At 45.5% G+C, this 14,422-nt stretch overlaps 1 protein-coding gene across 1 annotated transcript; it reads left to right on the top strand.

The window, feature by feature from the left end:
- Nucleotides 1-1,399: 1,399 nt before the first annotated feature.
- On the top strand, nt 1,400-8,649 carry LOC124126220 (putative uncharacterized protein DDB_G0291608). Its single transcript, XM_048380647.1, has 6 exons — nt 1,400-1,771; nt 2,098-2,221; nt 2,664-2,929; nt 3,726-3,947; nt 5,945-6,008; nt 8,618-8,649. The coding sequence occupies exons 1-6, from the start codon at nt 1,400-1,402 to the stop codon at nt 8,647-8,649; spliced, it is 1,080 nt and encodes a 359-aa protein (XP_048236604.1).
- The last annotated feature ends 5,773 nt before the right edge of the window (nt 8,650-14,422 follow it).

Genomic DNA, 14,422 nt, shown 5'->3' with positions numbered 1-14,422 from the left:
CGAAACCACAACCTTTCCCTCCCCGGACAGACGTTTTACTACAAGACTGACCCGTGAAGATCCAGGGTAGAACATATGTTGGTCTTCAGCAACCCATGCTTGCCGTAAAAGGCGACTATGCTTGTCGTGAGAGGCGGCTAACGGGATCGGGTGTTCAGGCTCGCTGACTTGGTTGATGCATGTCATCGATCCCAATTGCGTGGATCCATGCTCATTATGTCAATCACTGGATTGTCTGGTTCAGACTCGATTATTTACAGACCGCCGTCATATAGCTGGAATATTGCTGAGTGCGGCGTTAAACAACAAACCAACCAACCAACCACTAGACCGCAGAGGTGATCCATCAATATGGGGAATCGAACCGGTCTTCGGCTTGCCGAGCGAAAGCTTTATCCCTTAGGCTACCCCTTCGTCCCCCTGCAAGTTAAAGTACTTTCTTGTAGGCATCCCCGTCAAACTAAGTAAAAAAGTTTGTATCAATCAGGTTTTTTTTCTGAAAATGTGCTTTAGTTAAATCCGTAACACTGATAATGAAATTAACTAATATGATATGCACGCCAGTTAGGAAAATCATGAAAAGTACAGGTATTCTAACAATACTGACTGAATTTTACAGCGATAGCTTGTGGACAGTGGACGTTGAAACATTGATAATGATCAAGAACGATCAACTGCAAATGATGTCATTAGTAAAACAGTGTGTGTGTGCGATGTTTTTACACGATGTTGATATCCATTGTCTGGCTGATGTTTCACGAAAGGTGCAAGGCTTGTTCCTAGAGTAGAGCATGAAAGGTGCAAGGCTTGTTCCTAGAGTAGAGCATGAAAGGTGCAAGGCTTGTTCCTAGAGTAGAGCACGTTCTACATGTCCACCCAGAACGTCGTTGCATAACATTGTCAGATAGGCCGGGAGGTTGGTGACGTCTCCCCATTGTTTCAAGGCGCTGGTGACTTGGCTGTATGCTTGAACTTCACGAGACTAAATAAATGTACACACTTTCAGTTGCTTGTTACTGAACACCCTAATAGTCCCCGTGCACGTGCTTGCTGGTTTGACTGGGACTAAGGGAGCAACCATCTTATTTTTTTTAGGGGGGGAGGGGTAGCGATATTTTCTAAAATAAGACTACAAGCCCTGTTTTACTGAAAACAATTATGTGCCTTTTTCTTACAGAAAGTGGACTTTGTATTATCGAAGAGTCAAATGTCTGTGTAAAGTGATCTAAGCTCAAACTGAAATCAAGCTCACAACCCCCGACCCCGACCCCCACCCCCTTGACATCAAATGGTTGCTCCCGAAGGTTGGACTATAAAACATGGTTACTTCTACAGTCGCATCACGCATGCGTATTATTTCTAGCGATTATTTCCAATTTCCAATTTCCAATTTCCAGCGATGTACAGGTTCCTGCAATCACTTGGTTTGGCCCAGCAGGCCCCTCAGGCCGGACCCCAGGCAACAGCTCAGGCAACAGCTCAGGCAACAGCTCAGGCATCCCAAGCAACACCCCAGGCAACAGCTCAGGCACCCCTGGCACCCCAGGCAACAGCTCAGGCACCCCAGGCAACAGCTCAGGCACCCCAGGCAACAGCTCAGGCAACCGCTCAGGCATCCCAGGTGACCCGGCAGCAGGCAGCGGACCAGACACCGTCAACGTCAAGGTCTTCTTCTTCTTCCTCGACGCCCTTTGCCACCCCGATGACGACCACACCGGCACCAACGAGGCGGACAGCAGTGGCACGTCATCGGGGGGCGGCGCCATTGAATGTGAGTAAACACAATAGTTTTATTTTAATTAACTGCTTCAACCCGTTCTATTAGATCTATACACGTCTACTAGTTCTGTGTACATGCCTACTCTGTCTTACTCCCATGTGTCGCGTGTTCTGTTTATTTCAATATTGTGTGGCTGAGAAGGGCTTTAAGCCAATGTCCGCGCGGCGGGCAAAATATATGAATGTGTATAGTAGAACATCAATCAGCGTATTAGGCGGACACCTTGCTGCCTATTGATTCAGTACATGTACATAAACCTTGACTATGTGAAGCATTATAACTGCAATAGGCTGACATCTTACATTTGTTTTGGGCAGCTTGTCGAGGCTGAACTCCTCCAGCTCCGCGAGGAGAACAGGCGAGTCCTTGAGGAAAACCGACGACTCAACGAGGAGAATCGTCTACTGAAGGAGGAAAACAGGCGATTGAAAGCAAATGTAAGTCAGATACAGAATGATTTTTTTTTTACACCAATGTGAACAGCATAAGTCTTGTGGTAGCACGACATCTTGATGTTGACACAGGCTACCAGTACAGTGTTGGTCATACGTCTTCCGTCTGCACAATGACGTAATCGAGCCTCTGAACCGCGAGATATTCTCTTCGACTATTTATATAACTACTAGATACTAGGAACAGGTCCTTAGGAAATGGGCTAAGGCAATATAAAGAGTTTGACATTCAGTTCATAACATTGATGAGTAAGCGTTGTTTTATTGTCAGGGTTATAGCTAGTTATTGTAGTCATAAATTATTAAATATAAATATCCCTGAAGAGACCAGGTATGTTGTTTGTCCAGGCACGCTTCACAATATGCATAACGAACACGTGTACTGTCTGTGTTTACACCTTCATAATGTCAACTCTTACATTTCTTCTTAGGGTGTCCCGTCGACAGCAACGTCAGCAGCAACGGTAACGGCGACAGCACCGACGACAACAGCGACAGCAACGACGACATCAGCGGCAACAACGTCGACGTCAGCGGCAGCGTCGACGTCAGCGGCAGCGTCGACGTCAGCGACCCCGTCGACGTCAGCGGCACCGTCAACATCAGGGGCACCGTTGACGGCAGTGACTCTCGGCACTTTGGCAACACAGACGGTTCCAATTGTGAGTATACTATGTGGTTAATTCTCATTGACAGTGTAAGATTCATCTATTTTGAATAACTCCTTTGCCATTTAGCTTAAGATGCCTGAATTAGTCGTCCTTGACATTGTCAAAGTGAGCTTATTTTAGGGTTTGCCTTCACCATCGGTGTTTCTTCCTCCCCTCAGCATTTCAATTAAACCACGTATTCAACATTCCTGTGCATACCGAACTGTTCCACAAAAACATTTCTTTGTGATTCCGGGATACAATGGCTCACAGCAACATATGCTGGTCGTAAGGTCACACTCGGCAGCCACATGAGACGCTCGCATGGCGATCTACCTTCACTTGTTGGCGATGTATAGCCCTTTTTTATATTGTATTGTTACATATATTGATATCTTTTTATGGTTCCATGCTAGTTTAATATATTACTGTGATATTCAAGTTATCATACTGTCCATCGATGTCAGGTTTTTATATAGTATGATTATATGTATTAATAATGTATTACTTCTCATCACGATATGGCTGAGATCTTGCCGATGTGACGTTGAATATTAAGCCACTCACTAACTCCAGCCACATGACGGTCTGTAAATAATCGAAAGGCGACTGACGGGATCGGTGAATCAGCCTCGCTGACTTGGTTGATGCATGTCCTCGTATCCCAATCGCGTAGATCGATGCTCATGATGTCCATCACTGCACTGTCAATCCTCTATTATTTACAGATCGCCGTTACATAGTTGCAATATATAGTACAGACAGTTTATATATGTGTATATTTATGTGTATAATTACAAACAGTTATTATATTATATTATCAATGGGTATTTTTTCTCTCAGAATCAGGTCGTCAATAACAGGATGCGCGACCAGAGACATAGGCAGAGGACCGTCACCATGGTTAGACAACAGCAACAGCAACAGCAACAACAAAGGCAACAACAAAGGCGAGAGGAACAGCTGAGGATGGCTCGCGAACATCAACGGCAACAGCAACAGCAGCAGCAGCAACAACCATACCAGACCCTGATGCGTATATTAGATGAGGCGCAGAGGACTTCGGTGAGATGTCGTTACTTCTCTTATTAACTGAGATATTATGAGACTGACTTCTATACCCAACGATTGTAGAAGTACTGGTTGTCAAGCACCGACTTGCATTTTGCCGTACCTTCTTAATGCTACTACAACGAACACTCCTAATGCGCTGTCATCAGTTCATGAAAGAATCCGACAGAGGACAATAAATAATGCGTTAGGGTGTTTCATTGTCCCATTCGGGGGCATGGTTGGCCCAGTCATCTAAGCTGCCGCAATTGGCTGTGCAGAGTTCCCTTATCATGCCAGAAACCTATGAACGTGGGTTCGAATCCCAGCTCGAATGTGTGATTGCACTCACGTTGATCAGTCTACCATCCCATCGACCACTGTTCGCTTGTCAGTAAATATTAGCTGTAATATTGCTGCCTGCGGCGTTATGCACATTCACCCCTTCACCTGTCCACATGCAACGGTGACTCTACCCCCACTGACCTCCCTGATACGTACGATTTCGTGTTCGAATCCCGGTTCGCACCGATTATTTCTGATTCTCAGCGCCATGCTCGTGTCTTCCACCAATGTGGTAAACGTCTGAGGCCTGCATTACCTCGGGTGTTCATCCTACATTAAGCTGACATGCCATGAATTAACTAGACTACTGTTCCAAGCTGTGGTAAAACCAACACTCATGTATTGCCATATACAGTGTTAGTCGAGCTGATTGGCGAAGCTAGCTTCCACGAGACGCTTGTCCCACATTAAATTGATTCCTCACCGTCATAACCGATACATTCATTCAGTAAATGTCTGTCCCAAAACACATGCAAAAAGCATTGGTATTTCTTGTTTTATTAACATTGATATAGACGGACGTTGTAATAGCAATGCTATTACGCTGTATGATAGAAATAATAGTTTCAATTGTATGACATTAACATTTTCTTACAATGAACTTGATCCTCCATTCAGAGTAGGAGTCCGGCACAGAATCTGTACAACAGCAAACAAACCTTTAATCTTGCATGACATACACTATCTTTCATTGTAAATGGTATTTCAATAGCTGCTAGTCTCAACAGCAAGCTTGAAAGTGCGACATCTAAATCAAGAACTATGTTCTCAAATGTTGTAGGGGGCACGGGTGGCCCAGTCGTCTAAGGCGCCGCGATTCCCTGTGAAGAGTTGCGTCCCTTGGGCACGCCAGAAACCTATGATTGTGTGTTCAAATCCCGGTTCGCCCCGATTATGTTTCTAGATTTGTCAGCACCATACCCGTGCTTGTGGGTTTCACCGAAGTGGTAAACGTCTAAGACCTGCATCACTTCGGGCTTTCCTCCCACATTAAGCTGACACGCCGTGATATAACTGGAATACTGTTAAAAGCGGCGTTAAACCCAACTCACTCTCACTCAAATGTTGTATTAATATACTTGAACAATACACCCCAACTCACTCACTTTCTACAATAGGAACCCCATCGATACATGATTAGTATCGTTATTATAACTATGTTAAGTGTAACGGTGATTGTTCCCTTTTAAACTAAAACCTGGTCTCACTTTAAGCCGATAGTTCACTATAACACTGATATACTCCGACAATAAACCCAAACTCACTGTCCACAAACCCGTGAACATCTATTATAGGGTAGGTCTTCAGCAACCCATGCTTGCCATAAAAGGCGACTGTGCTTGTCGTGAGAGGCGAATAACGGGATCGGGTGGTCGGGCTTGCTGACTTGGTTGATGCATGTCATCGTATCCCAATTGCGTGGATCGATGCTCATGATATCAATCACTTGATTGTCTGTTCCAGACTCGATTATTTACAGACCGCCGTCATATAGCTAGAACATTGCTGAGCGCGGCGTTATATTACAAACCGACAGACACCCTCCACAATAGGAACATGATTTATGATTTATATCGTTTATATATATATATATATATATTCCTGGTTAGTAGGACCGTGTACTCAGTCGCTGAGTAAGGCTCTAAGTATTGTTTTTTCCATTACAGAGACGAGGACGCGTCCGAAAACCTGCTGGTGTTGTCCAGATGTCCTTGGGAGGAGGCATGACAAGTGAGTTGACCCGATGTGTCGATGTATCGTTTACAAAGGGAGGTAATCAACACATTGACCAATTATACGTGGGTTTTAGTGTCTAGACCGCTGGCTTGTCACACACACCAAACTTACGTTATGTTATCCCTTGTGTTTAGCCCATTCTTGTTATCCGCCCTGATATTGGTGGAATAATGATATACAGGCACGCACTCACTCACTCACCCACGATTAGCCCCGTGAAGATCAGGGTCCGACGTGGCCTTCAGCAACCCATACTTGTTACAGGCATCTAACGGGATCGGGTAGTCAGGCTCGTGATTGGTTGATGCATGTCATTGTATTCAAATAGCGCAGATTGATGGTCATGTCAGTCACTGGATGGCCTCGTCCACACTCAATTATTTACAGACCGACACCATAAAGCTGGAATATTGCTGATTATGGCGTTTACCAACAGACAAACAATTCGCCTTCAATCGCTACTGCTGCTACCACTACCACTACCACTACCACTACCACTACCACTACCACCACTACTACTTCTACTTCTATATGTTCTCCGGGTGACCCTGGACAGAACAGATCACCCAGTACCTGATTCCTGTTCTCGAGTACATGTATGGACAGGTCACAATGTGTGATTGTACGTTGATCAGTCTACCATCCCATCGACCACTGTTCGCTTGACAGTAAATATTAGCCATAATATTGCTTCCTGCGGCGTTATGCAACATTCACCCCCTCACCTTTCCACATGCAATGGTGACTCGACCTCCGACAGACATCCCTGATACGTATGATTTCGTGTTCGAATCTTCGACATGATTGTTTCTAGGTTTATCAGTACCAAAGTGGATAAGTCTGAGACCTTCATCAATGCTGGCTTTCCTCCAACATCAAGCTGTTGTGTCCACTAGGAATATACCTCGACATATGTTTACATGAATTACCTTAAGTACTGTTCGGCACTGAGGCGGTCGGGTAGCCTAGTGGTTAAACCGTTCGCTCGTCACGCCGAAGACCCGGGTTCGAATCCCGACATGGGTACAATGCGTGAAGCCCATTTCTGGTATCCCCCGCCGTGATATTCCTGGATTATTGCTAAAAGCGGCGTAAAATCAAACTCACTCACTCTGCACTGAGGCAACCTCTCTTTAAATTTTGAGGATTTACAGATAAGATTGATCTGTTTCGGAAATTGGTTTTGGTACATGCTTGTGCAAGTTGATTAGTGTGTATCTTGGTAAAAGAATAGGAGTTTCCATCCTGGTGTTTAAATGGTATATTTCTACATATTTTCACGAAAATCTCCTTTCCACTTCAGAAATAGTTCCAGACGACCAAGCTGCATTTATCAGGAAAAGACGGCAATAGGCAACCAGCATCGTAGGACACGAGCTGCAACTGGCGCCCAGGTTAATCTGGTGTTACATCCCCAAAGGCGGTAAGTAAAACTATGGTTATGAACGAATAAGTTATTCTCCAGGAATTAATTCTTTAGAGCAAACATTTTCCCCTCATTTTGGGAACGGACATTGCATTTAGCGAGCATTGGCCTCATTCAAACACCAACATTTGACAAGGTTCTTATGTTCTCTATGCTCTCCGGGTGACCCTGGGCAGAATAGGGAACCAAGCACAATATGGTTGTTGAATACAATTAGTGCCAGTCACAGGTGTACTTGTACATCTGTTCGCTTGTCAGTAAATATTAAATATTACATTGCTGCATGCGGCGTTATGCAACATTCACCCCCTCACCTTTCCACATGCAATAGTGACTCTACCTACCACAGACATCCCAGATACCTATGATCTCGTGTTCAAATCCTGATTTGACATGTCATCGATCCCAATTCCGCGGATCTATGCTCATCATATTTATCACTGGATTGTCTGGTCCAGACTCGATTATTTATAGATCGCCACCATATAGCTGGAATATTGCCGAGTGTGGCGTTAAACAACAAACCAACCAACCGGATTTGACATGATTGTTTCTAGGTTTATCAGCACCTGGTGTTTAAATGGTCTGTTTCTTCATATGTTAACGGGGTCGGTCGGGTAGCCTAGTGGTTAAAGCGTTCGCTCGTCACGCCGAAGACCCGGGTTCGATTCCCGACATGGGTACAATGTGTGAAGCCCATTTCTGGTGTCCCCCGCCGTGATATTGCTGGAATATTGCTAAAAGCGGCGTAAAACCATACTCACTCACTCACTCACATATGTTAACGAAAATCTCCTCTCGACTTCAGACATCGAGACCAGCGACAAGGCTGCGTTCAACAGAAAAAGGCAGCCATAGGTGACCAGCCTCGATGACCACAAGCTGCCATTGACAACATTTACCTGGCGTTACATCTTCAAATGCCGTAAGTAAAACTAAAGTTAGAAACTCCAGGTATTAATTTTTTCGGGCAAACATTGTCCCGTCGTTTTGAATCAATATTCATTTTCTGCTTTATATCACACTTTGGCAGTGGTTATGTTAATGCGTACATTCCCGATACTCGACTGTCCACATAAACAACTTCACGAAGGACAACACAAACCTGATCTCATCGTCATGTTTGTTTATAGAAGTGATTGAATAATTCTGAAATTATATAAAATTGTTTCTTCAGGTGTGCTGACAGGCTACCTTCTCCGCCAATGACACCGCTTCATGTGCAGGAATTGACACCCTCTGATACACTCGATATCAATGCATCTTATCACTAAACTATACAAAGCATTTCATCAATCTTGACAACCGGCATGGTCCAAAGATGCAACGTAACTTGTTGGAATTATCAGGATCTGGGTTTTGTTTTTTTAAAACTTGGTACGACGTCCTGCTTTTGACACGTTCGTCCACTTACAAGTCCCTGATGGTGTCCATGTGTACCTCCTGATGACTCGGCAGCTCCGAGGTGTTGAGGGGTGTTTCATGTTTCATGGCTCACATTTCTATCTGAAACACCCGCTAACACCTTCTAGTTGAACGATGACTCGGCTGTATTCACAGGCATTTTCGAGGGTAATTGTATTTGGTCAACGTTTTCAGTAAGGGGATTGTTGTGAAAAAATTTAATACGCGCAAAGCAATGATCGTGTCAGATCTTACTTGTATGTCCGACAATGTGTCAAATTACAAATGGTTAAAGCGTCATATCAACAAAATATTTCAGTTTGTATTCTTGATACTATGTGTTGAAGGCGTCTGTTCTTAATCATGTGCGGTGCTATGGTAGGATGTTGGCGGTATCAGTCTACAACGAAGATGGATGTTTGTTGAACATAACTAAATGACAGGTAAGTTTCAAACTGTGCTTATTTGATGGTTAAACGTGCAACTTATTTTAAAGACTGGCTGTTCCAAACAACTGTTTTAAGACATTCAGAACTCCAAAACTTATAGAACACCGCGTTCATAAGTTAAAATCTAAATTCTAGACACTCTTCATACAAAACTTCATACCTATCTTTTCCTTTACTCGACACGCCTTTGGTCAATTCAGTTCTAAGTTTGTGTCCTGTGTGTGAGAATTTACATCTGATCACAATCTGTCCTTGTACAGGCAAGCTCTCCCAGCTGTTCACTACACCGTCTACAACGCCCGTCTACAACGCCCGTCTACCACACCACACCTCTAGTCTATGGTGAGTATATGACCGCTTGATCCCTGCAATATAACTTGATACTTTATATACACAATGAAGACCGTAAACGTCCAGAGACGACACTCGACTGCACCTACAGCCTAAGACACCAGTTGACAAATGATAATATCCACATAGTAAAAATATAGACGTTATCACGCGAGTGTATTTGTGGATAATAAATGTCTGTTTTGGGAAGAGACATTGCATTTAGCCAGCATTGGCCTCACCCGCTCACCCACAATTAATGGGGTTCTTCTATATGCAGAATAGGTAACCCAGTACCTTATGGTTGTTGAATACAATTAGGGCCACTCACATGTGTGATGGCCCGTGAAGATCCGGGGTAGAATAGGTCTTCAGCAACCCATGCTTGCCGTAAAAGGGGACTGTGCTTGTCGTAAGAGGCGACTAACTGGATCGGGTGGTCAGACTCGCTGACTTGGTTGATGCATGTCATCGATCCCAATTTCGTGGATCGATGCTCATGATGTCAATCATTGGATTGTCTGGTCCAGACTCGATTGTTTACAGACCGCCGTCATATAGCTGGAATATTGCAGACGGCGGTGTTAAACAACAAACAAATAAACACATGTGTGATTGTACTCACGTTGATCATTCTACCATCCCATCGACCACTGTTCGCTTGTCAGTCAAATGTTTGTAATATTGCGGACTGCGGCGTTCTACAACATTCATCCCTTCATCTTTCCACATGCAATGGTAACTCTACCTCCCTTAGATGTCCCAGAAACTCCAATTCCATACACCTCGTCAAGTTTATGTTAGACCATCTTTACAATATAGAAATCTTCCAATCACAATAACAATTGTTGACATACAATTTAGGATGGTCACTCTTGTCAAATAGTGTGGTAAGGGAATTCTTTGAGTAGTTTGTTTGTCTGACATATGCTGAAATAACAAACGAGTCTAGCACTCCTTCTAAATATTTCTTTGAATTAAAAACAAGGTTTTCAAACATTATTTTATTTCTGAAGGTAATGTCCAGCCTCAGTCGCCACCAGCCTCAGTTGCCACCAACCTCAGTTGTCACCAGCCTCAGTTGCCACCTGCCTCAGATGCCCTCTCCCTCAGTTGTCATCTGCCGCCTGCCTCGGTTGCGACCTGCCTCAGTTGCCGCCTGCCTCAGTTGCCACCTGCCTCAGTTGCCACCTGCCTCAGTTGCCACCTGCCTCACTTGCCACCTGTCTCAGTTGCGACCCGTCTCAGATGCCACCAGCCTCTGTTGCCGCCTGCCTCAGTTGCCACCAGTCTCAGTTGCCACTTGCCTCACTTGCCACCTGCCACCTGCCTCCTGCCTCGGTTGCCGCCTGCCTCACTTGCCACCTGCCTCACTTGCCACCTGCCTCACTTGCCACCTGCCTCAGTTTCGACCCGTCTCAGATGCCACCAGCCTCTGTTGCCACTTGCCTCAGTTGCCACCAGTCTCAGTTGCCACTTGCCGCCTGCCTCGGTTGCGACCTGCCTCAGTTGCCACCAGTCTCAGTTGCCACCAGTCTCAGTTGCCGCCTGCCTCAGTTGCCACCAGTCTCAGTTGCCACTTGCCTCACTTGCCACCTGCCACCTGCCTCAGTTGCCACCTGCCACCTGCCTCCTGCCTCGGTTGCCGCCTGCCTCACTTGCCACCTGCCTCACTTGCCACCTGCCTCAGTTTCGACCCGTCTCAGATGCCACCAGCCTCTGTTGCCACTTGCCTCAGTTGCCACCAGTCTCAGTTGCCACTTGCCGCCTGCCTCGATTGCGACCTGCCTCAGTTGCCACCAGTCTCAGTTGCCACCAGTCTCAGTTGCCGCCTGCCTCAGTTGCCACCAGTCTCAGTTGCCACTTGCCTCACTTGCCACCTGCCACCTGCCTCGGTTGCCGCCTGCCTCACTTGCCACCTGCCTCACTTGCCACCTGCCTCACTTGCCACCTGCCTCACTTGCCACCTGCCTCACTTGCCACCTGCCTCAGTTGCGACCCGTCTCAGTTGCCACCAGTCTCAGTTTCCGCCTTCGGCCTGCCTCAGTTGCCGCCAGCCTCAGTTGTGACCCCTCTCAGTTGCCACCAGCCTCTGTTGCCACTTGCCTCAGTTGCCACCAGTCTCAGTTTCCGCCTTCGGCCTGCCTCTGTTGCCGCCAGCCTCGGTTGCCGCCTGCCACCTGCAACCTGCCTCGGTTGCCACCTGTTTCGGTTGCCTCAGTTGCGGCCTGCCTCGGTTGCCGCCTGCCTCAGTTGCGACCTGCCCCAGTTGCGACCTGCCTCACTTGCCACCAACCACCAGCCTCAGTGGACACCAGCCTCAACCTCCACCTGCCTCAGGTACCTCACCCGACATACACTTAGCCTAAATTGATCAGACTCCGCAACCAAACTAATCCGGACTCACCAAGACAGTAAACATCTCCATGCTCTCATCGTAAACAAAGTTATAGTTTCTAAAGTTGGTGATCGTAGATAAGTGTGTACGTTGGCAAGTAATAGATGTTCCTATCTCCGTGTTTGTTCATTGCCTCTTTCATATATGTTAACGAAAATCTCCTTATCACTTCAGGTGCCGTTCCGGAGGACCAGAACGCAGCCTCAGTCACCTTAACAGTTGACAGGCGAAGTTGCCGTCTATCCAGTTTCCACCAGTCTCAACCTCATCCACTAGCTGCCATTGGTCTCACCGTCAACAGTCCATTGGTCATCGAGTCATTCCTCCTTCACGGTAAGCGGCCATGCCTCAGATGCAGTAAGTAAAACTGTACATTTATACTGTAGGAATTAATTCTTAATGTTTAAAGATTGAATTCCTACTGTATATTTCCTTTGAACAGTTGTCATATAAGTGCATGCATTTCCGACATTATTTGTCCATCCACTATCAAACAAAGCTTTAAAAACGGCCACGCGTATTTGAATTGGTCGTCATGTTTGTTTATAAAAGGGATAGAATAATTGAGAAATTAACGAAACTGTTTCTTCTTCAGATTTGCTGACAGGCTACCTTCTCCGCCAATGACACCGCTTCATGTGCAGGAATTGACACCCTCTGATACACTCGATATCAATGCATCTTATCACTAAACTATACAAAGCATTTCATCAATCTTGACAACCGGCATGGTCCAAAGATGCAACGTAACTTGTTGGAATTATCAGGAGCTGTTTATTTTGTTTAAAACTTGGTACAACGTCCTGCTTCAGACACGATCGTCCACTTACAAGTCCCTGATGGTGTCCATGTGTACCTCCTGATGACTCGGCAGCTCTGAGGTGTTGAGGGGTGTTTCATGTTTCATGGCTCACATTTCTATCTGAAACACCCGCTAACACCTTCTAGTTGAACGATCACTCGGTTGTATTCACAAGCATTTTCTAGGGTAATTGTATTTGGTCAACGTCTATAGTCAGGGTGTTGTTGAGAAATATTTTAATCGCTGGTATCTTTCCGAGAACGTATCAAATTGCGTTTGGTTAAAGCGTCACATCAACAAAATATTTCAGTGAACATTTATGATGCTATGCGTTAAAGGGTTTTCCCAATCATGTGCGGTGCTGTGGTAGGAGGTTGGCAGTATCAGTCTACCACTGACGTGGATGGATGATGAACAGAAATAAGTGACAAGGTAAGTTTCAAACTGCGTTTATTTGATGCTTAAAAAATACAAATTTTCTCTTATTGACACTGTTCCTAACAACTTTCTTAAGAAGTACAAAACTTCCTACCTATCTTTTTCTTTACAGAACACTCCTTTGGTCAGTCCAGTTCTAGGTTCGTGTTCCTGTGTGTTAGAAATGACATCTGATCACAATTTGTACTTGTACAGACATCCTTGACCCAGCTGTACACCGTCTACCGGACCCGTCTACCAGACTCGTCTAACGCACCCGTCTACTGCAACCGTCACCGCTCTAATCTATGGTGAGTGTAAGAACGCTCGGTCGCTGCAGTTTGTGTGTACCAGTTGTAGTAGTCACCGTGGCTCACCACAGTATGGAAGCGTGTTAGTGCCAGTCTCCAAACATATTACCATTACACTTTCAGCTATGTATAGAGAATACTTTCATCTACGAATGCGATAGTATATAGTAAATATACGTATCGTCACTCAGTCATTTTGTCCTGCGAGGTGGGGTGAAATGGGGTGAAATGGGGTTTAACGTCGCGTCCAAGATTATTGCACTTATATAGCGACGTGCATGCACGTGTGTGTGTGGCTGCTGGTACTAGTCCGGACTGATGCCGATTTATAGTGCTAGTTCACTGAGAAACCATGCCGCAGTTTAACATGGATACCCCACTCAGACACAGTACACTGACTTCGAGCCGACCAGTCCTTGTTTTAGCCCCATAATGCCGAGCGCCAGACAGGGTAACGACAAGTACCATCTTTTAACGTCTTTTGGTATGAGGCGGTCGGGGATCGAACCCCGGACCTTCCGCTCTCCAGACGGACGCTCTACCATAAGACCACGGAGGCGTCCTTGTCTTGCGAAGTTGCGACCCCAGTTTGACACGAGTGTATACCAACGTTTATGTGTAGCTGATTACTTTAGTACTGTTAATTACATGTTTGGCAGAATGTATATTTTCATTTGGCATTTTCGATATATTTAGAACATACTCAGATCATTTCAAATTGTCAAACTATCAGCACTAAAAAACTAAAACTAAAATAAAAACACAGAAACTGCAGAATTGTACCTTCAGTGCTTCATTGGATGATGGGGGCACGAGTGGCCCAGTCGTCTAAGGCGCCGTGATTCGCTGTGCAGAGTTGCGTCCCTTGGGC

Source organism: Haliotis rufescens, unplaced genomic scaffold, assembly GCF_023055435.1.
Source record: "Haliotis rufescens isolate VD_foot unplaced genomic scaffold, xgHalRufe1.0.p SCAF_32, whole genome shotgun sequence".
NCBI classification, from domain to species: domain Eukaryota; kingdom Metazoa; phylum Mollusca; class Gastropoda; order Lepetellida; family Haliotidae; genus Haliotis; species Haliotis rufescens.
This window is presented reverse-complemented; position numbering and strand designations above follow the sequence as displayed.

Coding starts and splice junctions, on each gene's coding strand:
- LOC124126220 (XM_048380647.1), top strand. CDS start 1,400: ATGTACAGGTTCCTGCAATCACTTGGTTTGGCCCAGCAGGCCCCTCAG. Junction 2,930..3,725: donor GGTTAATTCTCATTGACAGT/GTAAGATTCATC, acceptor TTTTTCTCTCAG/AATCAGGTCGTCAATAACAG. Junction 6,009..8,617: donor CTTGGGAGGAGGCATGACAA/GTGAGTTGACCC, acceptor TTGTTTCTTCAG/GTGTGCTGACAGGCTACCTT.